Raw genomic sequence first — 25,764 nt, 5'->3', positions numbered from 1 at the left:
GTGCTTGTTTTTTCACCATTTTGAATTTCGTTCTTGCTTCTCAAGGTTGAACTGGAAGAAGGATGGTGTGCAACCGCAGCTACACCTTTTGAGATGGTCTTTGTAAGTTCATTTTGAATTTTAGATACGCTTTTATTTTAAATATAGTCAAGCTTTTTTTGAGCTCACCATTGTACAATGAAAAAATGCCTCAGTACTTTGTTGATTGGGACACATGAATTGCACACAAACTGCTTCTGCATGCTTAAGCAGAGATCAACCGGCAGGCTTATAGAATTCCTGATGATTGAACAGACATATCACCCAATGAGTGATTAACAGCAAACAAGTCGTTTCACAGTTGACATGAACCTTTCAAAACTGCAACGTCAACTCAGATTTGTCGAGATTCCTGGTCATCAATATCAGACATTTTAAATCCAACTGACTCCACTTGACCTGGGGCTAGATCAAGCAGTGATTCGAAATCCTCCAACTCCTGCACTTGCTGCAGTTTTCTGTTTGTGGTGACACACGTTTTTCACCGTGTGTGTGTGTGTGTAAAACATGATCCTCAAAGTCAAATCAGTCGTAAGGTTTGTACCTGGTCCAAAGGTAAAGAGTTCACTTTAACTAGAGATCAATTAAGTTTGGACACATTTAATCAAATACAGGTAACTGTGCCAAATACTGCTAAACTGTCAATACAAGCACTTTGATTCATGTTGTACAATGGGGAGTTAATTGAAAAGCTAATTTGCTCAGAGGCAAAAATAATCCCTGAGTAGCGTGGTCAGTGATGAAAACCTGGAATAGGAAGTGCCGTCAGATGCGACAACTGACGATTGTTTCAAATCCATCTTTCTGAGTCTTTAAAGCTATGCTTTGCAAAGATTTTTTTTTCCCAAATATTTGTCTGTTTTCAGTTTTCCATATTTTGTTCTTATTACAGGTGTCACTGCCAGTCTGATCCTGTCCCCCGAAGTCTGCTGTCGAGTGAAGTTGACAGGTAGCTTTTTAAGCTGTAGTCCACAAATAGCTGTCGTCCATTGTTATGATGAAAACTAAACTGAAAAAGCTGGAATTACCGGCAGATTGTTCAGTGGTGACTCTCGGTTTTCTGAACACCTAAATGGCAGCTTTACGCGGTACACTTGAATGACATTATTTGTAGACAAACTACCCCTTTTATCCTTCACAATATGTAACTGGTGAACAGGTGTACACTTTTTGGTTTTTAATTTCCCAAATCTAATCATACTCCCTTTCTTCTGCAGATGACAAGAGAACTCATGGAAACTGGTCTGAAGATGGATGTCAGCATGTGTTGTTTGTTTTTTTTTTTTTTTTTTTTTTTTTTTTGTTGAAAAATATTTGACACCATGTAAAAGTGATTAAATGCTGAAATGTCTCCCAACCTCAATTTCTTCTTGAGCCACCACTATTGCACATGTGCAGATCCTTTTTAAATATCAAAGCCTAAAAGTGATTGAGGTGTTTATTTAGGCCTACCCTCCTTAATATGAGGACAACGTAATAGAAACACCTGTCGGTATAGATCAACATTATTCAACACCACAAACTGCACCCTCCAATATGATCATGCAGTTGAATCAACACCTCAGTTTCAATAAAAACTGACCTTTATAACCTTCATAGGATTTATTGTAGGACTGTTTATCAAACTGCATTAGTATTAAGTGTAATTAAATAATTTGGCTTGTGTGTAACTACAACCAAAAACAGCTCTTCAGATTGTCATTGATCCTTTGTTCCCTGAGCTTTTGCCTCTCGTGGTGTAACTTTGAGACAGTAAGCAACTAAAAACTTGTTAAGCAGTTGGTTATGTGACGAGCCATTACTGAATGCTTCATATTGGCTCACTAAAGAAAACATGGACCCAGCCCCCTCAATATTTTCAAATTGTTCAACGGTCTACATATACCTAAAGTCAAGTTGGTTTTTACTTGTTCCTGATATTGCTTCACTTGTTTTGGTCTTAACTTAACCCATTGAGTGTTGAAACTTTAAAACTTTAAAAAAAATCCACATTGTGGACAGGGTTCTTTACTGATGCAACATGTAGATGTGTTAGATAAATCCCAATTTGGTCTGAACCTGAATTCGGATTAGTGTATCTTCCAATAGGGCGTACGTTTGAGGCCGAAGTTACATCTCCGTGGCCACTGGGTGCTCTAGTATGATGAGAACTTAAGAGATCAGAGACTTCTGAAGTTGACAGCGCATGTCAACTGGTAGAAGACTGAAGAGAAAGGGATGGAAATACCTGTTCTTCAGGATGCTTTTCATTCAGGTATTTGCTTTGAAGAGAATTTTTTTTTTTTTTCCCCATAAACACAGATTTTGTTTGTAATACTAACCTTGTGATGGCACAAGACACCGCAAATCCATGCTGATATTGATGCATGATGGGCTTCTGGCACTTAACATGGCCTTAGAAATCCTCCCGTCTCATTTTACTTATGAGAAGGTAGTGTCAGAACTCAAAAGTCACATCTGGAAACCAAACCTGCCCCAGCTGCTTGTGTGTTTTTTGGCCTCCGAGCGGGCCGAAGGATTCTGAACCCTCTGAACCAAAAAGAACGATAATTTATAATCAAGTTAAGCCACCTCTTATGAAAAACGGTAACATTATTATGTAACACAGGCAATTGTGTATGATTTATTCGAAAGGTAGATACAGGGGGGGAAAAGCAAACCGGGTGAGAATCGAACATGTTGCGCTTTACATTTATTCATAGATTTTCTCCTAAACATCCAACATGTTGTCAAATATAAACACCTCCATAAAGCGCTCTGTTTAAGATCTCCTGGTATTGATTGGTGATTGTTTCTCTCTATCATAAATTTTAAAGGGACCCTGTGGAGTTTGTGACCAAACTATGGAGCAGTGTTTTTATGAGTGTGTCCCCTTATTTGTTTGTATCATGCACGTGATGCGATACATAATTGCTGCCAATGGCCTCTCTCTAGTCCGCTGATCTACTTGTGGCGGTAATGCGCAAACAAACGCAGCAATGCGTCAGCTAAGTCCAGGGAAGAAGACTGCTACCAAGTAAATATGTAGGTCATGCAAACAATGTAGGTTGTAAAATTATCAGAAGATGGGTTTTGCAAATGTTTTCTGAGGGAGTAAAAAAAGTCCATTATTTCAGTCAAGGCTGTCTGAAAAATATGCACTGACATGTCAGGAGCTGGTTTAATTCAAAAATGACAAAGGCTTTTGTTGCTTCTCAGTACACCTGTGATTTCAACCTTGTGAGGAAGCATAAAAACAGCCCAACATAAATCATTCTTGCCTTTTGGAGTTCACACTCGGGCATAAAATGTGATTACACGGCTTCAGGGTTTCCAAAATGAAGCTGCCAGACTTTTAACCAAATAACAAAAGCATGATCATATTTCCCCTGTTTTGGCTCCCCCTTACTGGCTGCCTGTCCGTGACGTCTAAGGCCCTGGGTGGCATGGCACAGAGCTACCTGACTGAGCTTCCAAACCATTACTCACCGCCCCATAGCTTGAGATCTTTGGAAAAGGCCTTGTTGATTAGCCCCCGGTCAAGGCTGAAGACCAAGGGTGATAGGGCCTTTGCTGTTAGGCCTCCAATCCTCTGGAATAGCTTACCTGAGGAACTTAGACTAGAAAATTCACTCTCTGCTTTTAAACAGTCTCTCAAAACTTACTTTTAGCATTTGGCTTCCGTTTAATTATTTTAATCTGTAACTTATTTTGTCTGTTACTTTTATGTGTTACTTGTGTTCACTGTTTTACCATTACTTTGAACTGTGTCACGTGCTATTTTAAGTGTTGACTGTGATTTTGTTTCTTTTTGATTGTCTTCCTACTTTCTTCAATTTGTCCTGCTTTGTGAGGCACTTTGTTTTGAAAAATGATATATAAATAGAAGTTATTATGTGGAAAAGAGTATACACATGGGAGTCACTATTTTGCATCAGGATATTCAGAAATAAAACAGATAATACTCAGTGGCGATATTTTTTGAATGAAGGGGACGGAGAAACGGGACACCTCGTCCCTAACGTCATCCAGTATTTTATTTTTTTGTCGGTAAATCACAAACACGACCACAATTTCCAACGTCTTTTCACTAGTATCGTAAACATGCTCATTTTACAGACAGGTACAGCACCACCCTCGAGATTTTCCCTGAAGCATAAGGCCTTAAAAAGTCAACATGTTGGCATCAGGGTTTATTTTCTCCTTTATTTTTACTACTACAGCGTAGTACTACTATAGGGAGATTCAAGCAATGAAATTGGAGCCAATGTTCTTCCTGTGAGGACTCTGCCTTACATAACAATACCTTATGATTATTTGCATACACTGCAGTGCTATTTGAAAGCTATGAACCAATGGAGGTGTCATGATATATCTTGTTTATACGACTTTTTTTTCCCAGGGGCAATTTTAAAACCATAAGGTAGAAGAAAAAAAAAATCACAGTAAAAAGGACACAGAGAGAAATATTGTCATGTGTCTGGACTTGCTGACAGACGACATTACTGCTGCAACAGATGTGCGTGGATACGATTACACTGGTATTTACAGTGTATGTTTACAGTCTGTGTGTCTGCTTCTCGAGAGTCAGAGCATGAGAAGGTGGTTTATCGAAGTGTTGCAAATCCTGCCCGGGGCAAATCTCAATAAGCTGGAACCTGTGGGGTGAGAGAGTGTGGATCTTAGACTGAAGTGACAAGGAGCAGTGAAGCTGTAACAATGAATCTCATCACAGGCTGTCATCTGCATGTATGCTATATTTACAAAATACTGCTTTAACAGCCTCCACTCTTCTCCGAGAGCCTTTCCACAAGACTTTGGGACCTGGCTGCAGGGATTTGCTCCCATTCAGCCGCAAGAGCATCAGTGAGGTCGCCACTGATGCCGGGTGGTAAGGCCAGTTCATCCCAGAGATGTTGGATGGTTTTCTTTTAGGTCAAGGCTCTGTGGAGCCCAGTGAAGTTTGCCCTCCTCGCCAAACTCACAAAAATCAATTCTTTGTGGGCATTGCTTTGTGCACAAGGTCATGGTCATGTTGAAAGTAAAAGAGGGCATCCCCTTCCCCAAACGGTGTCCACAAAGTTGGAAGCACACTGTTGTCTAAAATATCGGCGTCCGCTGAAGCATTAGGATTAAAGGCCAGGCCCAAATCTTGACAAACAGCAGCTGACCATTATTCCCTCTCCACCAAAGTCTAGGATTGGTAATGGCACTTAGGCAGACAGTGTTCTTCTGGGAGCTGACAAACTCACATTTGTACAGTACAGCCTAGGCTGTTGGAAATGATACCTGTACATTGTGGCATCACTTCCACATTCCCGCTTTGTGCTACTAAAGTCTTCGTTGATTTTTGTAGTCACTGCCTAAGGAATGGACTGAAGTAACATTAAGAAAGCTCAACATTCAGTAATTAAGGTTGCTAAAAATTGCTGTCGCCTGTTAATATTTAACATTTGAACTTTTGCCTACTTCTTATTACCACAGTTTACAGCCTAATTAGATTGAGTGAAGAAAGCTTCTGTTTGAAGCCTACAATCAAAAGCGTACTTTAATGTGTGTTTCCTGGACTCCCTTCTGTCAACGTTTCTCTGCTCAACAGTACATTCTGACTCTGTTTTACAGTATTCAGTTTAGTTTTTCAGCAACTTGGCGTGACACTTCTAAGTCTTTAATTACTCCTGCCTCCAATCCAAGTTCTGCTTTACACAATAATTGTGAAAACACGTTATGAGTTCTGTCAGAGAACTCATAATAAAGAGCTTGTTTTGAACTTAGCGTGTTTACATCTTGTTTAGCAAGAATTCCACCCCTCCTTTGCCCTCACAAAGTCAGAGTTAAGTCCATTATTTCAGTCAAGGCTGTCTGAAAAATATGCACTGACATGTCAGGAGCTGGATTAATTCAAAAATGACAAAGGCTTTTGTTGCTTCTCAGTACACCTGTGATTTCAACCTTGCGGGGAAGCATAAAAACAGCCCAACATAAATCATTCTTGCCTTTTGGAGTTCACACTCGGGCATAAAATGTGATTACACGGCTTCAGGGTTTCCAAAATGAAGCTGCCAGACTTTTAACCAAATAACAAAAGCATGATCATATTTCCCCTGTTTTGGCTCCCCCTTACCGGCTGCCTGTCCGTGACGTCTAAGGCCCTGGGTGGCATGGCACAGAGCTACCTGACTGAGCTTCTAAACCATTACTCACCGCCCCATAGCTTGAGATCTTTGGAAAAGGCCTTGTTGATTAGCCCCCGGTCAAGGCTGAAGACCAAGGGTGATAGGGCCTTTGCTGTTAGGCCTCCAACCCTCTGGAATAGCTTACCTGAGGAACTTGGACTAGAAAATTCACTCTCTGCTTTTAAACAGTCTCTCAAAACTTACTTTTAGCGTTTGGCTTCTGTTTAATTATTTTAATCTGTAACTTATTTTATCTGTTACTTTTATGTGTTACTTGTGTTCATTGTTTTACCATTACTTTTAACTGTGTCACGTGCTATTTTAAGTGTTGACTGTGATTTTGTTTCTTTTTGATTGTCTTCCTACTTTCTTCAATTTGTCCTGCTTTGTGAGGCACTTTGTTTTGAAAAGTGATATATAAATAGAAGTTATTATGTGGAAAAGAGTATACACATGGGAGTCACTATTTAGTGATGTGCACAGTATCATTCCGTATTTTGCATCAGGATATTCAGAAATAAAACAGATAATACTCAGTGGCTATTCTTTGAATGAAGGGGACGGAGGAACGGGACACCTCGTCCCTAACGTCATCCAGTATTTTATTTTTTTGTCGGTAAATCACAAACATGACCACAATTTCCAACGTCTTTTCACTAGTATCGTAAACATGCTCATTTTACAGACAGGTACAGCACCACCCTCGAGATTTTCCCTGAAGCATAAGGCCTTAAAAAGTCAACATGTTGGCATCAGGGTTTTTTTTTCTCCTTTATTTTTACTACTACAGCGTAGTACTACTATAGGGAGATTCAAGCAATGTCATCCAGTATTTTATTCTTTCCTTATCATGACTTGTCTTTAAATCACATTTAAGTTTTTTTTTCAGCTGTTCTATTTTTATTACTACAATACAGTATGCACTCATGTGTATACTTTACATAACAATTTCTTATGATTCTTTACATACTCTGAAGTGTTATTTCCAAGCTATGAACCACTTGTCTTGAAGCTGTCACGATATATCTTGTCAAAACACCATTTTTCCCAAGGTCAATTGTAAACCACAAGGTAGAAGAAAAAAAAACCTAAATCACAACTTTCCCCAACTGCTGCACAAGCAGTGAGATATTATTGACTGACATGACACGAACATGCTGCATACTTTCATTAGATTTTAGAACATCCTTAACTCAGAACCAAAGACCAACCCTTGGAATAAGTTAAGGTGTAGACTTTCCTACTTAATTTGATGCCAAATCTCACATTTTCACTGTTAATATCTAAAGGCCAATTTATTCCAGTTTTTTCATCGTGCCATGGGCTGATTATGAAGTCATATTGAAAAAAGTGTTTCATAAGTGTGAGGTTTAATGAAATAAACCACAAATATCCTTGCTTCATAACACCTTTCATTTGTTCAGCATTTGGAGCCAAGAAAGAATTGGGAAGTAAATGAATCTGGAATGACTTGCCCTGAACTTGGTGGAGGGATGGGGCATGGGCCAGGGAAGAACACATTCAATTCTGGAGAAGATCCTGAATGAATTTGAATTTTTTCCTATGAAGTCTGGTGTACGTTGTTGACATTGGCCTTGGCAGAGGTCTGTGCTCTACTGAGCGCATTTTCTAGTTTTCATGTGTTATAATGAAAAAGGTGATTGAAATAAGTGTAATTTTAGTCACTACTGATTTTATAGTCACATAAAAAATACAAATGCACAATTACATAACACAGTATATTGCTAACTGGCATGTCATATAGTCATTGCGTGCAAAGTCAGCCATATACTAAAGATTAAAGCATTATTAGCATTTTCAAACAGATCCCATTGCCATATAACAAAATCTCAAATTTCATATCCTTTGATTTACTAATTTATTCCTTTTTTTTTTTTAGATTTTTCATTCTCATATAATTGTTTTTATTCTCATCTTTAAAAACTATACTGGGAATGACATAACTTTTTTTTTTTGTAGGTCATTCTGTGCTTACTTGTAAATCACCTTTTTAGAGACAACTGGCTCCAGGCGTTTGACAAGCAGTGAGATCTTACTGACATGTTAATGACATCAATATGTCCCTGTACTTTGATCAGATTTCGCAACATCCCTCAATTTAGAACAAAAGACCAGTCTGTAAAATTAGGGTGTATACTGTCTTTAATTTCATGCCCAGTCTCACATTTTCCCCTGTTAAATATCTAGGGGATTTCCTCAAGGTGGTATAATGGAGCTTCCAAACATGAGTCTCCTCCTCCTTGTCTTAGAATAAAAGGAGAAAGAGGAGACACTTTTACATATCTCAGCATGTTCATAATGTTTTTTGTTGGTTTGAAAATTATTATTTTTATTATTAATAATTATTCACATAAGATGTTTAAGAGACGTGTCGTACATAAAGCCACTGATGATGCTTGTTTTAACATCAGAGCTGATTCTGAAATATGGGAGACAAAATAAACAATTCCTATTTTTTTTCCTCAATTTTTAAAAAATCAAAGATGGGCTTTACACATTGAGCAGTATAACCATCAAAGACAAAACATATTTGCCATGTTCACGTAGATGACCGTAAAACATGAAAAACAGAAAGTATAAATTTGCATTTAAGTGTCAAGGTAGATTTTACAGTCATTTGCTCCATCATGTAATATACAGGGAAATGAAAGGATGGAATTGCATCTCTTCAGTGCAATGGTTTACAGCTACAATAAAAAATGAAAAATGGACAACAAGTACAAAGACAGTAAAGTCTGAATGTGGTGAAATTATGCAGATTTCACAGTGTCAATAGTCACCTCCGGTTGATGGCTGTGTGTCAACAGACCCTACCTTTTTTTGCCCCTGAGCAAGATAAACTGCATGCTTGTCTTGCAGACCTGACATGACAGGTTGACATTTGAGTGGAGTTGATGATTTAGATCAGACAACCGGTTTTCTTGTCCAAAACAATCTTCCCAGCCCCTTATTATTATTATACCTTCTGTACACTTCCTTGGGGGGCGGGTCTGACTCCGGGCTTATGTAAGACCGTGAATATAAATTAGGCACAGTCTGCTGCATAGGCCAGACTGGGCAATTCCAAGTGACTTCTCTTCTGAGGAAGCAGCAGTTGGTTGCAGCCATCTCGCAGGTAGTTTTCTCCGTTCTACCTCTCAAATGTATTTTGCATTTCAAATTACCTTCAGAATTCCCTTATTCTGTCTGTCTTCTTGTATCTCAGGGTCTGCCCGAAGCCTCTCGTCATCATGCCTGAATCTGGAACCTGCACCTCCATCATCAACTTGCGCTACCAAGATGGCAGTGAGGGGAGCCCCTCCAACCCTGCCAAGTTCAACAACCAAGACTATGCCCAGCTGAGAGACTACTGGCTCCGCAGAGGGAAACCCTTTGTCGACGGAACCTTCCCACCTAGCAACCAGTCTCTGGGAGACCTGCCTAATTTGAGCAGCTGGCAGGAGGAAAAAGTGGAGTGGCTTCGACCAGCTGTAAAATACTTTTAAATACGCTTTTTTCTTCCTCGTGTAAATACAATGTTAATAGATCATATATATGTGTATTTGTACAGTGGGTCAGTATACATTTTTTACATTCTGAAATCTGCATTTTTTTTCCCCTATGTATATGTTTTTACATGCTTGTCTACATTTGATTTATTCCCTTTGTTGTCTTGTCCAGGAAATCTTGAAAAGACAACACAGCAATGATGAGCCCACCTTCTGTATGAAGGGAGCCTCACGCTTTGACTTCGGTCAAGGCCGGGTTGGTAAGCAAGGATTTCTGGCTTTCAGCCAAAGACAATAAAAAAATTGATAACTTGTGTAGGTGGAGATATGAACTATGTGGCGGTGCTTGAGGAAAATTGTCGTTTTCTTCATTCACCAGGTAACTGCTGGTTTCTGGCTGCAATATCCTCACTGACGTTCCAGAGAAACCTGATGGCGCAAGTTGTGCCTATGGACCAGTCCTTCGAGAACTATGCAGGAATATTTCACTTCAGGGTAAAGATTTAGGGATACATAAGGGTGTTAGGGCAATGTTTTCACCATACGTCTGCACAGTACATTGTAGTCATCAAATAAACTTTAATTCTTGCGTGCCCTTTCTGTGTCAGTTCTGGAGGTTTGGCAAGTGGGTGGATGTTGTCATTGACGACCACCTGCCAACCATCAACAACCAGCTGCTGTCCGTGCACTGCAAAGGAGGAAATGAGTTCTGGGTCCCTCTGCTGGAGAAAGCATATGCAAAGTATGTAAACAACTCACTCACCGTAACCTGAAACAGTCAAGAAGGTCACAGCACAAACACAAATGTCTGCCTTTTTTTCTGTGTTTCCTTCAGGGTGTGTGGTTCGTACGCAGACATGAACGCTGGCTTGCCATCAGAGGCTTGCAAGGATTTCAGTGGAGGGGTGAACATGACTTACCAGCTCAGGGAGGCCCACTTTGTAGGCCACGATGTTGACCTGTGGCTCTCACTTAGCAGAGCCACTGGGTGCAAGTCAATGATTTGCTGCGGGACTCCCCCAAAAGGGGTAAGAAACTATTTCATAGAGGAAATGTATATATATATATATATATATATATATATATATATATATATATATATATATATAAATATTTTTTTTTTAAAAACTAATTGAGGTGCTCTCATGGTTTTGTTTATTTCAGGGTAGTTTAGTGAACACTGTAGCCCACACTGGATTGGTGGACGCACATGCCTACTCTGTCACAGCTGTCACTGAGGTAAAATGCGGAGCTGCAAAAGTACACGTGTTCATATATTTCTAGCCGGGAAGGGTTAAAGATTGTGTCGGTAATGAACTTGGTCTTGGCTGGAGATAGCGTATTAGAAGCATTGCAAGTTTCTCATTTCATTTGTCACTTTATCATTTCGTCTTAAGGTCGAGTATTACGGCTCCAAAGTGAAGCTGGTGCGAGTCATGAACCCCTGGGGCACACAGGAGTGGAACGGAAAGTGGAGTGACAAGTACATGAATCAATCATACATCCACCCATACGTGCATGTTATAGCAATAAAAATGAACTTGATTCGCACTACAACTGATGACTAGTTATATTTCTGTGAAGAAAAAAGTAACCAAGAATAAATGTGTTCATTTTCAATGTTGGATTATGTCATTCATTTGTCTTCCTCTTGTGCTCAGGTCAGATATGTGGAATAAAGTGAGGCCAGAAGATCGGGAGAAGTGTTTTGATCGCGACGATGGAGAGTTCTGGTAAATGAGCTGAATTTGAAGTACTCATGTTTTTCTGTGTGTTACCAACACCAACTGTCAATCAGTGGACTAGTGTGAAACCATGGGCGTGCGCATGCTTTCCCTCTCGTACACCATTGCTCCATAAGGCCACTAGTAGTCACAAACCTCACAGGGTACCTTTAAATAGTGAGGCAAACCTTTTATTCTTCATGGATGAAATTTGAACATACAGCAGAGCAAAAAGCCATATAATTGTTTGTCTTCTTTGGTTTGAATGTAGACTGAAGTAATCGTGTCTGTCCCAACGGTTCACATTTTAAATTTTTTCCCCGGCACTTTCTCTTTTGTTTCTCTCGGTGCGTTCGACTTTGTCTCTCAGGATGGAGCTGGAGGACTTCTGTCACTATTTTAGCATGATGTCCATCTGCTGTGAGAACCCCAACTTTATTGACGGTGACCTCACCTGCCAATGGAAATGCATGATTTATGAGGGCAGCTGGGTGGCAGGGAGATCTGCAGGTGGCAACGTGAATTCCTGTGAGCCCTATTCATTATTTTTAACTTTAAATATAATTGCAAGCACATGATGTTTGTTATGTTTTTTTTTCCTTTTATATGTGCAAGCACAAAAAACACCACACTGTCTCCAGAGGTGTCATCTGCATTGTTAATGTTTCTCATTACCCGTAGCTACCTTCGAGACAAATCCTCAGTATCGCATCCAGGTGTCTATCATAAACAAGGAGGAGCCAGAAGACAAAAACATCTTGCTTTCTCTGATGCAGAAACCTCAGCAGCAGTATCGCAAGAAGACACGGTTCTACTCAATTGGACTTACCGTCTTTAAGGTCTGCATTCTGAAATGTCCTCCATTAAATGTTAATTAATGATTAAATAATATAAAATGCATTTCAGCAAGTATTAAAATTATGAAACACAAAGATAAGGAAAAACTGTTAATGCGACAAACAAACAAAAACAACAGGCCGACAAGGTATACAACTGTTCCTGTGACAAGCCTTTTTGACTGATTTGAGAACTTTATAATGACATTCTTCTTCCCATTTCACATCCAACAGCTTCCACCAGGGGTAAGCACACAGAAGAACAAATATCACACTCTAACTGTGCACAAAAGACAACTTCCACATTTAAATAACTGGTATAAAGCAATTTGATACTCAGGAAACCATTTCCTTACATTAAATAAGGCCCATTATACTTCCAGACCCCCCAAGGACAGCTGAGATCCTCCTTCTTCGACAGAAACAGGCCTATGAAGCAAAGACAGATTTACAGTGATGAAAGGGAACTGATTGAGTTGCACTGTCTGGAGCCTGGAGAGTACGTGATCGTCCCCTCCACCATGAGAGCCTACACAAATGCAGACTTTGTTCTCACCATCTACACCAAGGCCGAGGCTAAGATCAGGTAACGTCTTTCTCTGATATTTGACAGTTAAGTACCAATGGAGACTTTTATTCCAAAACAAGTATTGCTGATTACATGTATGACCCATGCTTTGCCATAATGACTGATACCATTTAAAGCTGCACTGTTAAAAATGGATTAGGGTCATATCCGTCGTACATTTTTGTGAAATCGGGGTTTTAACAAGATGGGGAGAAGTTTCCATTCTACTGAACAAACTTGATGTTTATTTTGCAGGCTGATTCCACTGTGATTAATACTTTTAGGCTAACACAAATTGAAATAGATGAATGTGGAATTAGGGCTGATATCAGTGCCTCCGATACTATTTGGTTTTCATTAAAAAAAATGTTTTAAATTGCTCAGTGCATCAGTGTTGAATAAAAAGCTTTGGTTGAATAAAGTAAATTTGAAAATTAAAAAAAAGTCTCCTGGTTTAAATCAGGGAATATTGAGAATTCATCCACAAGACTGAACCAAATATTCAGTTCACCAGCATTCAAAACTTGATGCAGTATTTCTCTGACGGACTAATATGAGCATTTTTAGTCCAGACATTGGATCCAACAGCATGAAGACAGTTTAGAAAATGAGTTATAACAAAAAGGGAAGTTGGATTTTTAACACATTGTCCTCTGCATCCAGTCCCCATGATGGACATGATGATGACGATGATGATGATGATGACAACCATGAGCACGAAGAAGAGGAAAAACTCATTCTTCCTGAGGTATGACATAAAAGACTGTATTGCATAATGTAGCTGTAAGTTAGGGAGAGCAATTCTTGTTAGCCAGTTTGATGTCACTCTAACTCAGAGCATTGTTAGTGATGACCCGATAAATTCTGTTCTCTTTAAGATCCCCAGCAAGCCCAAGGACGAGGACACCGACAAGGATCCCACCCGTGCCTTGTTCAACCGCTACACTGATCAGGTGCGGTGCCTTCCTCCGCTTTCACCTGGCGTCAACATTTCCCCCTTTCTCTCGCCACTTGTCCACCACTTCTTTTTCCTGTTATCAATGGATCACAGTTTTTGACCTGTTCTGTGCCTGTTGTCAGAATGGTGAGCTGAGTGCCAGACAGCTCCAGAAGCTCATGAATGACAACTTCCCTCACGGTGAACTGATTTAAATCATATGTGCTTTCAAAAACATTCAGAATCTTAATTCATTTGTTATGAATCATGATTCTGATTTTTTTTTTGTTGTCAGTTTTACAACCAGTCAAGTTACTTTGGGGATTTGAGTTTTTCAATTTTTTTTTTAATCATTCACAGGGACCTGGTACGGCTTTGGTCTAGATACCTGCAGGAGCATGATTGCTATGGTGGATGTATCCTTAAATACAGAAATCTTACGCTGTACCTCTTATCTTACAAATAACCTACACTATCATGCCAGACAAGCAAAAATGAAACCACAACATTGTGATCAGGAGTGAAATTGTTTTTTTTATCTGTTGTTGATTGATGAGACGTCCTTAATGTGCACCAAGACTGACCAAAGGATGACGATGACCTTCACTGAATTCTCAGTTCTCTGGGAGAAGATTCTTGAATACAAGGTAATGCAGTCAGTGTGGGCATGATGAAGAAACATTTCAACTCATTCCCCCAAGAGTTTCATTTAGACACGGACTTACTCAATCTCTGATGTGCAGTTAATAATAAAAAAGAAAAAAAAACGTACATTTGAACTGCTCTTATTTTCTAAATGTAGGTTGATCTTTTTGCAGAAACTCTTCCAACGCTCTGATTTGAATCAGAGTGGATCTCTGTCTGACCATGAGCTCCGGAAGGCAATTGAGGCTGCAGGTAATATTATTTATCAATGCGTTTAAACTTGACTAGAACCTAATCATATGTTTTTATGCCAATACAGGAAGTGGAGCATGTGTCATATTCACAATTGTAACTGGAGTACTTTCTTTCACTTTCTCCTTGTGTCTGTACCAGGGATGAATGTGAACGATGGCTTGGTGAGGCTGATGATTTTCCGGTATTCGGGTGTCTCATCTACCTCCTTGGAGAACTTCATCGTTCTCATGTTGCGCCTGGAAAAAACATCAAGTGAGTAACATGGCAACCATCACTTGCATCACTTTCAAAACCATGCCACTGTAAGAAATGGGCTTTTATTTGTTCAGAATGAAGAGGACAGTGGGGCTAAAGAACTAAATCCACCTTGAATCTGCCAGAGCAAACTCAAATACACACCATTAATGATAGATTTGAACAGTACAGCATAGTGTTATAGCTTCCAGGGTATTTCTCCATTTCAAAATGTGTGTTTAAGCTTGTGTTGCATTTTAAGAAATCTGATATTTGTGGGGTTTTTTTTTTTTTTAAACAGATGTTTTCAAGGACAAATCATCTGATGGAGTGATCCACCTGACCTGGGATGAGGCAAGTCTAGTTCCGCTTAATGCCACTTATAAATTTACTCTAGTTTTCTTTCTCAAGATACCCAACATAGAAGAAGATAATATATGGGTGAAATATTCATATCATCTACTGATGTAAAAGTAGCAATGCAGCAATATACAGATACCAATAGTTCTGCACTGAAAATGTCACTTATCTATTAAGTATTATTAGCAAAGTATGTGTAAGGTAACAAAAGTGAAAGTACTCATAATGCAGAAATACATTATTGCCCCTGTAACTGTTTTTATTACTGATGCATTAATGTATAAATAGCGTATTACTGTGGTAGTTGGTCAGGGCGTAGCTGGTTTTAAGTTTCACACACTGTAGTTTTATCATGTATTAACAATGCATCATATTTTATGACCACACCATATGAATGAAAAGTGAATGAATGAATGTAGTGGAATTAAAACTACAGTATTCCCTTCTGAGGTATAGTGGAGTACAAGTATAAAGTCGCAGAAAATGGAAAAAGTACAGTACTTGAGTAAATGTACTTAGTTACATTCCGCCACTGTAGTGTGAAGCCCGTTCTGTGCAGAAATTGGTCATTTAAAAAGATTAAAGATACTAAGAATTCTACAAACTACCTTTTCTTTTGTTTCAGTGGTCCATCATCTCCCTGTACAACTAGACAAAAGCTAACAGAGGAGCACGGTAGACACACAAGAGAGGATTCCTGCAATCCAACAGTGCTTCTATCGGATATGAGGTCTTCCTGCACAAAACCTGTAAAGTAGAAACGTTTCTGTGATCAAATGATCCTTGTGGAATAAATGGTGTTACCTACTGAATTATGGGCTGATATCTTCATTCTTGTGCACATTTTAACATCCAAACTGCACATGACTGCAGAACACACAGAAAGCAGCAGAAGAAACTGTGGACCACACATTGTTTTATTAATTCATCACGACTACAAGAGAAAGATACAAAATCTCAACAAAAAGTGAATAAACACAACATCACTGGTTCACACATCGTTACACTCTCATCCAGCCTCCCAATTAAGCAATAAGATAAAATTTCACACATATGCTCATTCCTTTATGTGTTGATACAAGAGGCTCTCTGTCAAAAATCATATTTACAAGTCAACTTTCTTATTTCACAATAATAAATCAATATTCCACCTATTCAAGTAAAAAAAAAAAATGTATTTATCGCCCAGGTCACCAAAGTTGGCAAGACTCAGTATTTTTCTTATTGTCATCCAATCCCATGAAAAGCCTATAATCAACAATCTATTGATCCCGCTGACATGCATTGTCTGAGTAGCCAAAGCCTAATATTGCTTATTCTTCTGTGCCATACCTCTGTTGTTGTCCATGGCTATTAAAAACACATCAGTAAGCCACACTTTTGCACTGGGTGACACATTCTTTCATTCCTCTTTCATTTCAATTAACATGGGCACTGTAATTAATAATAATTAATAGTCAGTTTCACATACACTGCTGTACTGCTTTAAATGTAACAAATGTGTATTAAACCTGCGGGTGAAAGTAATCTCCAACAAATGAAATATTTACCTCCGTTTGAGGAATGTTTGCTAAAAACTACGGTGCCCAGCTGTTTTAGGAACTTTTTGAGCCTTGAAAAGAAAATCAAATGAAACAATGTATTTTCAGTAGGAAAACTATAAAATAACATTAGCCTCATCCTCTCGATTGAGATAAAGATTGTGTGCAATCCAGAGATGTTTGCGTTGTGCTGGGCCACTCTCAGTCCTCCTCCCTCTCGATATAGCTCTTACAGGCCGTGCGTGCCATCTGTCTGGCCATGTACCTCTCTCTCGCCGAACTCACAGTCTGATCTGTGCTGCGCTTTGCAAACTTGTTTGCCTTTTCCTCCATTTCCTCTTTTTCTTCGCCTTCTTTTTCCTTTCCCTGTGCTCCGGCTTCTTCCTTCTTATCTGAGTTTTTGTCTTCCTTCCTCACTGCTTTCTCCTTCTCTGGTTCCTTCCTTCTCTCCCTCTCTTCCTTCCGATCTTTGTCCTTCCGCTCATCTTCAACTGAATTCTTTCTCTTCTCTTTTTCCCCATTCTTATCCCTCTCTCTTTCTTTAGGGCTCCTCTCCCTCTTCCCTTGCCTGTCTTCCCTCTCTGTATCCCCCCTGCCTCTACTTCTGTCATCTTCTCTACCTCGGTCTCGGTCTCTGTCTCTGTCCCTATCCCTCTCTTTCCTTCTATCCCTGTCGTCTCTCCTTCCTCCATGTCTGTCATCCCTTTCCCTTGCCCTGTTTCTGTCTCTGTCTCTGTCTCTATCTCTGTCCCTCCCTCTGTCTCTGTCTAGATCTCTGTGACTCTTCTTATGTTTCTCTCTCTCCCGCTCTCTTTCCTTCTCCTTATCTTCTCCGCTCCCTGATGAGGGCGACCTCTGTCTGTATTGGCGTTTTGAATGTGTAGAGCCTGCCCCAGGCTTGCTAAACCCTGACTTCTGCTCGTGCCCCTCCTCACTCTCGCTGCATGAACTGGGGATATTGTCATGGGACGTAGATGAGGGAACAGGCGAAGTCCCCTCTATGTCTTTTGAAACCTTGGAGGTTTGGGTTCTGTGGGAACAGGAACAGAGAGATTTGATTAAAAGGCTCAGAATAGTTGTTTAAAATATGTGTGGGCTTTTTGTGATAATGGATGAGCAAGTAATGCGGAGCTATGACTGACTTATTTGCTGAGCGATCTGGTATCGCCTCCTCTCCTACAGTCTGATTCAGCAGGTGTCGGTAGAAGCCGCTCAGGTCTTTTTGTTTCTTCACATCCAAAGCAGCTTAACAAAACAAACATCATCAAAACCAATCATTTACATTGTCTCACATTAAGTGGCCTATTTCCACAACATCTTTAAGTCTCTCTCTTCAAGTCATGCTTTGCGTACCCTAATAAAATTTATTTAAGGAACTGAAGAAATCAAGTTACCTTCCGGAACTTTTTCTGCTTTCAATAAAATATTTGAAAGACCATCAGGCTATTCTCAGACTGGCCCCACAAACGGTTTTTACAATATCCAGATTGCTTAGGGATTACACAAAGTTTCTTTGAGCAAATCAAATTTAAGATACATTCATATGATGTTTGAAACATTTAGAGTTCAAAGTCTACCCACGTCATTTACACCAAAATCTTATCTGCCAGCAGCCTAAAAATAGTTGTAAAGTATCAGTCTAACCTTCCATCTCTGCCTCTCTCCTCTCTCTCTCTTGCTCCTCCTTCTGCTCCTGCAGTTTTTGCTTGTAGGCGGAGGTAACATAAGCCTCTTTATCAGCAAACTTCTCTCCCTCTGCCTCTCTTTCCTTCTGGATCTTCCTCTCTTCCCTTCGTTCTTGTTCTTTCTTTCGGTCCTCGACTGCTTTCATTAACTGGTGGATATACTTTGGCTGTTATGAGGAGAAACGGACAGAGAAGGATATAAAGTTAATGTTCACGAGGAAGTTCTAGCTCACGTTTTGCTTTTTCTTCAACAATAGATGTCAGTCGACTCAATATCAGCTAAACAGCAGCGCAACAGAGTGAATGCTGAACAGCGCAAAGTCTTCACGGACAGTATTTCTAACCATTATATCAGTGTTGACAATCTCTGTGTTGACAAATGCAGCTATGCAAGTGTTCAACATAAATGAGATTACCCTTTTGTCTGTGCCTCCCAGAGTTTTTTTGTTGCTCTCATTTCTCTGTTTTTGAATGTCATCGTACACAGCATCGTAGTCATATACAGTGCTGTCCTGTTCCAGGGCCTTCTGCATCTCCAAACGTGTCTTTAGACAGAGAAAGAAAGACAAAAACCAGAGAAATGTAAATCACAGAAGAATGACTGTGATTGCACAAAAATAAATAAAAAAGGTAAAAGAGTTTATAGCATGTGTCATAAAGACATTTACTTCCTCCTCTCACCTGCTTCATCATCTTCTTTTTGATAGCTTCTCTCTGCAGACTCTCCCCAACTGACGTCTGAAGAACAAAACATGACAAAACATATTCAGTATATTTAGACAGAAGTCCGTTAAAATGCCAACTGTTATCTAGATACATTTTTGTAAAAAAAAAAAAAAAAAATCTGTTTAGTTTCCAAAATAGTAAAAATACTTGAATCACATGCAGTGATTGGTGAATGACGAATTATACTGCCCTGCTTCTGACAAATCCACAAGATTACCCACCTCGTCATCTGAGTCATCGCCAAACACTGAGGGTTTCTGCAAGGTTGCTGACTTTAACGCTCCTTTCTTCTGTGGCAAGATCAGCCCGTACCTGTGGACAATCAGGAAACAAGGCTTCTTAAACTCTGTCCTACAAAAACCATCTTTACAGGTATTTCACATGTACAACTTTCACAACTTGTAAGTCATTAGGAAACGTGGTATCTCCACTAGGACAGATGCAAAGGTGCCTCTGACACCAAATATGAAGCAGCAATTTGAATGAACAGCAAATGGCCTTTAAGTGGAGTGTTTATTTTGATGATGATTATCTTGTTAGTGAGGGTTAGAGATTTGACTCCAGTATTTAGAAACAAACATCCCAATGTCTTTTAAATGCTGGTATTAACAGAGCTCACCTCAACAAATAGACACCAGAGCACCATACATTCCAAATACTGTATGTCAGCAACATGTTAAATATGGATGCATTCATCCCACTACTTTTATTTATTTATTTTATACATTCATGCACATTCTCTCAAGAGGCTGGTGCTCCGCTGATCCCAGGTCTCCTGGCACTCCATTATCCTTCTGCAGCCACACCCCTCACGACTCTGTTAATAGCAGAATAATGACTAAAGCTACAGTGGGAGATTGAGATGAGACAAAACAACCAGTGAGCGACATTTCTGTAGACAGAAACGCCCTGTCGATAAGAGAGGTCAGAGGAAAAATGGCCAGACTGGTTGGGGCTCACAGAAAGGCTACGGTAACTCAGATAACCACCCTTTACAACTGTGGTGAGCAGAAAAGCATCTCAGAATGTGCAACACGTTGGACTTTTAGGCAGATGGGCTTCAACAGCGCTGCACTCCTGTCAACCAAGAACAAAAATCTGAGGTTGCGGGGAGCAAACGCTCACCAAAAGTGGAAAATGTAGCCTGGTCTGAGGAATCTCAATTTCTGCTAAGGCACGAAGATGGTATGGTCAGAATTTGACATCGACAGCATGAATCCACTGACCCAACCTGCCTTGTGTCAACAGTCCAGACAGGTGGTGGTGGTGGTGGTGGTGGTGTACTGGTGTTGGCTCGCTGTGGGCCCCTTAATACCAGTCAATCATGGTTTGAATGCCACAGCCTGTCTGAGTGTTGTTGCTGACCATTTGCTTCCCTTTATGGCCACAGTTTATCATCTTCTAACGGCTACTTCCGGCATGATAATGCACCATGTCAGGAAGCAAAAGTCGTCACAAACTGGACTCAACGGGACGATGAGTTCAGTGTACTTAAGTGGCCTCCGCAGTTACCATATCTGAATCCAATAGAAGGGATGTGGTAGAACGGGAGATTGGCAGCAAGAATATGCAGCTGACAGATCTGAAGATGTTGTGTGATGCAGTCATGTCAACACGGACCAGATTCTTAAAGAAATGTTTCCAATACCATTTGGAATCAATACCATGAAGAACTGAGGCTGTTTTGGGAGCAAAGGAAGGCCCCACCCAGTACTAGTATGGTGTTCCTAATAAAGTGCTCGGTGAGTGCTCATTTTCAATTTTCCAGGAACAGAGCAGCCATATTATGGTTTTAACTGACATTAACGTGTCTAGACAAGACAACACAAGACAAGTGACTTTCTGCAAACACAAGATTAAGCGCACTTTACATAGTGCAACACGTCCTGCACCAAAAAGAGAAACAAACAACGCCTAAACCTCAAGAGAAACCTACCAGATTCATTGCAGTTTGAATGAGTAACGTTAGCTAGTTTAAAGATTTTATCAACTCTCGCTTACGGTCGGCCTTCGGTAAGGCAAGAATAAGAAAAGAAAATGCAGGTGGTGAAATTAATAAGTTGTTAATGTATAAAAAAAAAGTGAAGATTCGAAGCATTATACGAACGTAACGGACCCCAGCATATCGTTAACTAGCTACAGGAGCAGCAATGGGCGAAACACTGGTTTTATAACTAACCCCTTAGCTATAACACCACGGCTGCTGCAGCGAATTCAGATCCCTATCATAACTATAACTAAAACCCCAACCAACAGAAGCGTTTGTCGTTTGTTAATCACACACCATCACCATCGCGTTAGCATGTTTGCAACTTACTGCTTCGTAGGGATCGCCATCTTGCTCTGCTGACTGTGGAGTAGCACGGCAGATTCGACACAGATTTTTTTTTTGTAAATTCATACATGACAGTTCCAGCTAGGTTACATTTCAGCAGCCGTGTGAATACAGCAGCCACACACGCGATCCACGTTTATAATCTTGGCGGTTGTATTTGCTTTTTTACACTAAGCTTGGGTTTGTAAGCCTGCTGCGAATATGCGGACTACCGTTGACAGATAGAAGCCGTTGACCATAATGAATAAAATGTTATTTATCATTGATTTGTGCAATATTCTGGTATTAGAAACGAACTAAAATACCATAAACTGATACAAAAAGCATTAAACCATAGATCCATATGTCAACTGTAAAAATGTAACAACGGTAGAGGTATTATTTATTTTTTATTATTATTATGCGAACCAATAGATGGCGACATGCTCCAAATTTCTAACTCCTTGATCAGTCTCTTGCAAACATAGACTGTATATTAAGATTATAAGATGTTTATATACAGTCTAAGCGTTATGACAGAATGATTAACGCATGTGTCCAGAGAAATAACAGTCGAAAGTTTCTCCAGGTCCAAACTGTGAAATGCCAGGTTCCTACAGGAAGCTACATATCTATGGGATGACTGTAAATTTAGAAGAATTTGCGGATAATAGATTTAATCTGGATACAAATTAAATTGATTAAAAGCATTGATTTAAAAAAAAATTCTAAAGTTAAAACGCCTTTAATAGACATAAATAAATAGCAATAATCAGTGCAGATTGAAATATTGAGTCTTCTACAGAATTCCCTATTAACAATTTAAAAATGTAGTCAAATGTCAAATCTCAATTAGACTACTTCAAGTGTAAGTAAATTTACAAACTACCACGTACAATCTTTAACTTATTGCTGGGCCCCTGCTGACCCCCACAGTGCATGGCAGTTTCATTATATCTCCAGGCACCCGGAAACCAACCAGTACTCTAGAACTGAAATGATCAGTTGATTAATCAATGAGACAAGTAGCAGAAAATTAATTTGCAATACTTTTGATAACTGATTAATCATTTAAGTCATTTTTAAGCAAAAATGCAAAAAAAAAAAAATAAAAAATTCTTTGATAATTAACTCAACATCTTTGTATTTTTGACCTTTGGTCAGACAACAAAAGTGATTTGAATATCTTAAATTGAGCTTAAGGGAATAATGATGGATAATTTTCAGTACTGTCTGACATTTTATACACCCAACAATTAATCATTTATGATAGAAAATAACTTTGAGATGTACTGATGGAATAACACCATCCTGCTCGAGGTTTTTGTGATGTTAATTACTTGACACAAAGAAAAAAAATTAAGCAATTTGATAAAACAACAATTTACAACTAATGATCTCAATATAAAAAAAATAATAATTCAGGTCTTGAAACTAGATTTTGACACAGAGTGTCTCTAGAAGACCGGGGCTGCAAGATGGCGGGTCAAAGACCTGACATAGGTGATAGTGTAAATCAAGTGGTACAAATTTCTAACTAAGTTGTGGTTCATCAAATTATATAGGCCCAAGTGGTATGGCATGAACCTGGTAGGCCCCTGGGGGTCTAGGTCCTTTGGGCATTTGCCTGGGTTTCCCCGTTGGTAATACTGCTGCTAATAATACTTGACTGCTGGGATAACTTAAACTTCTTGAAATAGGGGGATAAGGTTCAATTAAGTTTTATACTTTATCTTCACATTCTAGGCCTATGAATTATCAAGAATGTGGAAGCAAAATAACTGTGAAGGTGAAAAATGCATTGTTTGAAAACATTGCAGCTCTTATTTTGGTCATTTTCGTGTTCTTAATTCATGGTCCTGAGTTAAGAGAATTTGCTCAAAATTAGGGTCAATGAAGACCATTTAAAAACAAGTAGGAGATGGTCAGAGTTTGTTTAAAAAGTTTACATTTTAGATACGTACATTTTTCATTCGATAGCAACCTGTAATTCAATATCAGTGGTTCCCAATGTTTTTATTTAAATGTTTTGCCTCTGACCCCTTAATACCAAACATATTTCATACACTTCATCACAGGATGCATTTTTTGAGTTGTGGGCATATCAGTCAAAGAATGATATTCCCTTATAAGACTGCCTAAATTGAACAATGATTATTGGCCTGATGAGTTAAAACTATTACAGTATTTCAAATTTTAAAAAATCTTACAGTAAAGCACTAAAAATATACATAATTTTGTAGTAGAATTTAGATTTTAATTTTTCCTATCCAGGTGATCATCCTGTTAAGTTCATCTCATAACCCAATGAAACTGACCTCCAAGTCTTCTGCCGTATATCAGCAAAATGCACAGAAACCAGAGCTTACAATAGATCTAATTCTATTCTGTTCCTGTGACAAAACACAATATTGCAGCGTAAGTGCTGAAGACATAATGGATTTATCGTTGAGAATACTTACAATAAGCAGTAAAATGGGCTCAGTGAATGACATGAAGGCCTTTTTTTAAAAGATGAATGGTGATGAAAGATGCATGTGAGTCAGCTATTGACTACAGCGGAAATAGACTCACCCGCTGCGGCTACTGTCTGTTTAACTAAGAGAAAAATGTCATTTGTTTCTTTCAATGATGTCCGCTGCTCTGTTCCAAACCTGTGATAAGTCATTCTCTTAAATCAGATCAGAGAGGACATGGCTCACCTGTGATTAAAGCTGCGGTTTTGAATTCCCACTGACGCCTCTGAGTAACTCTAAATACAAACACAATTATCTCTGTCGCAATCTCCATCTCCTCTCCTCTCGGGCCTCACTGCTAATCCCTCTGGTCAAACACAACAACCCAAGCTGCCTGATGGATGGATGATTTTTGTTGGAGTGGTGATAAAGTGAATTATGAGATGTGTGGTTAAATGGATACGTAGCTTTACAGACAGATGGATTAAGCGATAGAAACTATACATAGTAAAGTTATGGTGAAAAATGAGAAGGCACTAACTAAAGAAGCACATTCCTCCTATTTTTTTGTAGTGATGAAGGAATAAAACACTAATGACAACTACCAGCAGGTAAAGTGAATGATTTGCATTATCATGTATTTTTTTAGCCTGGCTCCAGACCTCTGAATCGCTGCCCACATCTGTGAGTTGGGATTTTTGGGATTTCAAAAATCATTATCAGGTATTAGTTACGTGTTGGAGGAAATGGGGAAAGAAACCAGGTTGTGCAAGCTGTAATGATAGTGGTAGTGCTGGTGCAGTGTATCTGTGCACACCTGCAGGCACTAGTATCTGGGCTGTGATACATGTGGTGATGACACACTCTTCCTATTTGACTCTGTGGTTTGTGAGAGGCTATGGTTGCTGCTATCCTTGACCTGTGCCCTTGGGCAATGAAAATAGCAGTGAAGCAGTATAGGTTCAGGCAGGCAGGCCTAACGTCAGCAGACATGAATTATAATCATTTTACACCAACATTACGGCACTGCACCCACCTCATTTTGGGTCTTAGGCTATACGTACACAAAAGATCATATGACTCATCTGATAACCTATAAGGAGGCAGGCCTTTTTCTCTTTTCTCTTTTTCTTTGCTGAACTGGAGCCATCAGTTGGAGTTTGGAGGTGTAGACTAACTGTCTTAAACCGATAGAGTTGACACACCTTTCAAGGCTGATGCAGAAATAAAGTATTGAATCATGTAGCTTGAACTCAAGTTTGAATTGATTTATTTTTACTTGAGAGATTAAGAAAATTACTGAGAAACTGACTTGACCTAGATCCTAGTGACGTGAGATTTAACTCACTTTTACAAAAACTGAAAAAAGTTCTTGATATAGTTCCTAAAAAATAAAGTTTGGTGTTCTCCATTGTGTCTCAAGACTTGAGAGTGACTTCGGAAAGTTGACTTGGTCACTTCTCCACACTTAGCATCTGTACATTAAATTGATAATATGCATAATAATAGTTGGTAAATATGTACAATGAATGCAAATACATTCTCTTTTAAGAATAATAAAGCATATTTAAGGCATTATTTAAAGGGGCACTCAACCGAATTTTCACATCAAGATCAGTTTACTCATCATGAGGAGTAGTACTACTTATCATGAGGAGTACTACTATTCTGTTTTTACAGGCTAAGTAGTACTCCTCATGATAAGTAGTACTACTCATCATGAGGAGTACTACTTAGCCTGTAAAAACAGAATAGTTGTATAATGTCCTCTCTGGCTCTG

At 39.2% G+C, this 25,764-nt stretch overlaps 2 protein-coding genes, 1 long non-coding RNA gene and 2 other non-coding genes across 6 annotated transcripts; 4 read left to right on the top strand and 1 right to left on the bottom strand.

Moving 5' to 3' along the window:
• The first annotated feature begins 9 nt into the window (after positions 1-9).
• Positions 10-1,322, top strand: LOC120803058. Its single transcript, XR_005709286.1, has 3 exons — positions 10-102; positions 932-988; positions 1,257-1,322. It is a non-coding gene; the product is annotated as an uncharacterized LOC120803058 (long non-coding RNA).
• Positions 772-849, top strand: LOC120803186. The gene has a single exon (XR_005709303.1). It is a non-coding gene; the product is annotated as a small nucleolar RNA SNORD49 (small nucleolar RNA).
• Positions 1,032-1,105, top strand: LOC120803191. The gene has a single exon (XR_005709308.1). It is a non-coding gene; the product is annotated as a small nucleolar RNA SNORD65 (small nucleolar RNA).
• An 8,123-nt stretch (positions 1,323-9,445) lies between the features above and the next one.
• On the top strand, positions 9,446-15,914 carry LOC120802854 (calpain-1 catalytic subunit-like). The gene is made up of 21 exons (XM_040151030.1): positions 9,446-9,685; positions 9,876-9,963; positions 10,083-10,198; positions 10,312-10,445; positions 10,539-10,731; positions 10,868-10,942; positions 11,101-11,186; positions 11,365-11,436; positions 11,798-11,955; positions 12,109-12,266; positions 12,498-12,509; positions 12,647-12,849; positions 13,495-13,579; positions 13,710-13,784; positions 13,912-13,969; positions 14,129-14,184; positions 14,347-14,415; positions 14,587-14,665; positions 14,807-14,920; positions 15,204-15,256; positions 15,888-15,914. The coding sequence occupies exons 1-21, from the start codon at positions 9,446-9,448 to the stop codon at positions 15,912-15,914; spliced, it is 2,151 nt and encodes a 716-aa protein (XP_040006964.1).
• Positions 15,915-16,171: 257 nt separating this feature from the next.
• Positions 16,172-21,670, bottom strand: nsrp1 (nuclear speckle splicing regulatory protein 1). Of its 2 annotated transcripts, none has more exons than XM_040149591.1 (7): positions 21,532-21,670; positions 19,436-19,526; positions 19,170-19,226; positions 18,905-19,033; positions 18,448-18,655; positions 17,946-18,048; positions 16,172-17,833 (listed from the first exon to the last, which is right to left on the bottom strand). In XM_040149591.1, the coding sequence occupies exons 1-7, from the start codon at positions 21,549-21,551 to the stop codon at positions 17,005-17,007; spliced, it is 1,437 nt and encodes a 478-aa protein (XP_040005525.1). In that variant the 5' UTR covers positions 21,552-21,670; the 3' UTR covers positions 16,172-17,004. The 2 variants fall into 2 exon arrangements, with proteins under 2 accessions (XP_040005525.1, XP_040005526.1); XM_040149592.1 differs by lacking the exon at positions 21,532-21,670 and adding an exon at positions 21,394-21,502.
• Positions 21,671-25,764: the final 4,094 nt, after the last annotated feature.

Source organism: Xiphias gladius, chromosome 17, assembly GCF_016859285.1.
Source record: "Xiphias gladius isolate SHS-SW01 ecotype Sanya breed wild chromosome 17, ASM1685928v1, whole genome shotgun sequence".
NCBI classification, from domain to species: Eukaryota; Metazoa; Chordata; class Actinopteri; order Istiophoriformes; family Xiphiidae; genus Xiphias; species Xiphias gladius.
This window is presented reverse-complemented; position numbering and strand designations above follow the sequence as displayed.

What these genes read in the sequence shown, in the direction of transcription:
- LOC120802854 (XM_040151030.1), top strand. Translation starts at nt 9,446, where the DNA reads ATGCCTGAATCTGGAACCTGCACCTCCATCATCAACTTGCGCTACCAA. An exon ending in AAGGCCGAGGCTAAGATCAG is followed by an intron (nt 12,850 to 13,494) that starts GTAACGTCTTTC and finishes CTCTGCATCCAG; the next exon opens with TCCCCATGATGGACATGATG. An exon ending in AAAAACTCATTCTTCCTGAG is followed by an intron (nt 13,580 to 13,709) that starts GTATGACATAAA and finishes GTTCTCTTTAAG; the next exon opens with ATCCCCAGCAAGCCCAAGGA.
- nsrp1 (XM_040149591.1), bottom strand. Translation starts at nt 21,551, where the DNA reads ATGGCGATCCCTACGAAGCA. An exon ending in ATGGCGATCCCTACGAAGCA is followed by an intron (nt 19,527 to 21,531) that starts GTAAGTTGCAAA and finishes GATTGTCCACAG; the next exon opens with GTACGGGCTGATCTTGCCAC. An exon ending in GCGATGACTCAGATGACGAG is followed by an intron (nt 19,227 to 19,435) that starts GTGGGTAATCTT and finishes TTTGTTCTTCAG; the next exon opens with ACGTCAGTTGGGGAGAGTCT.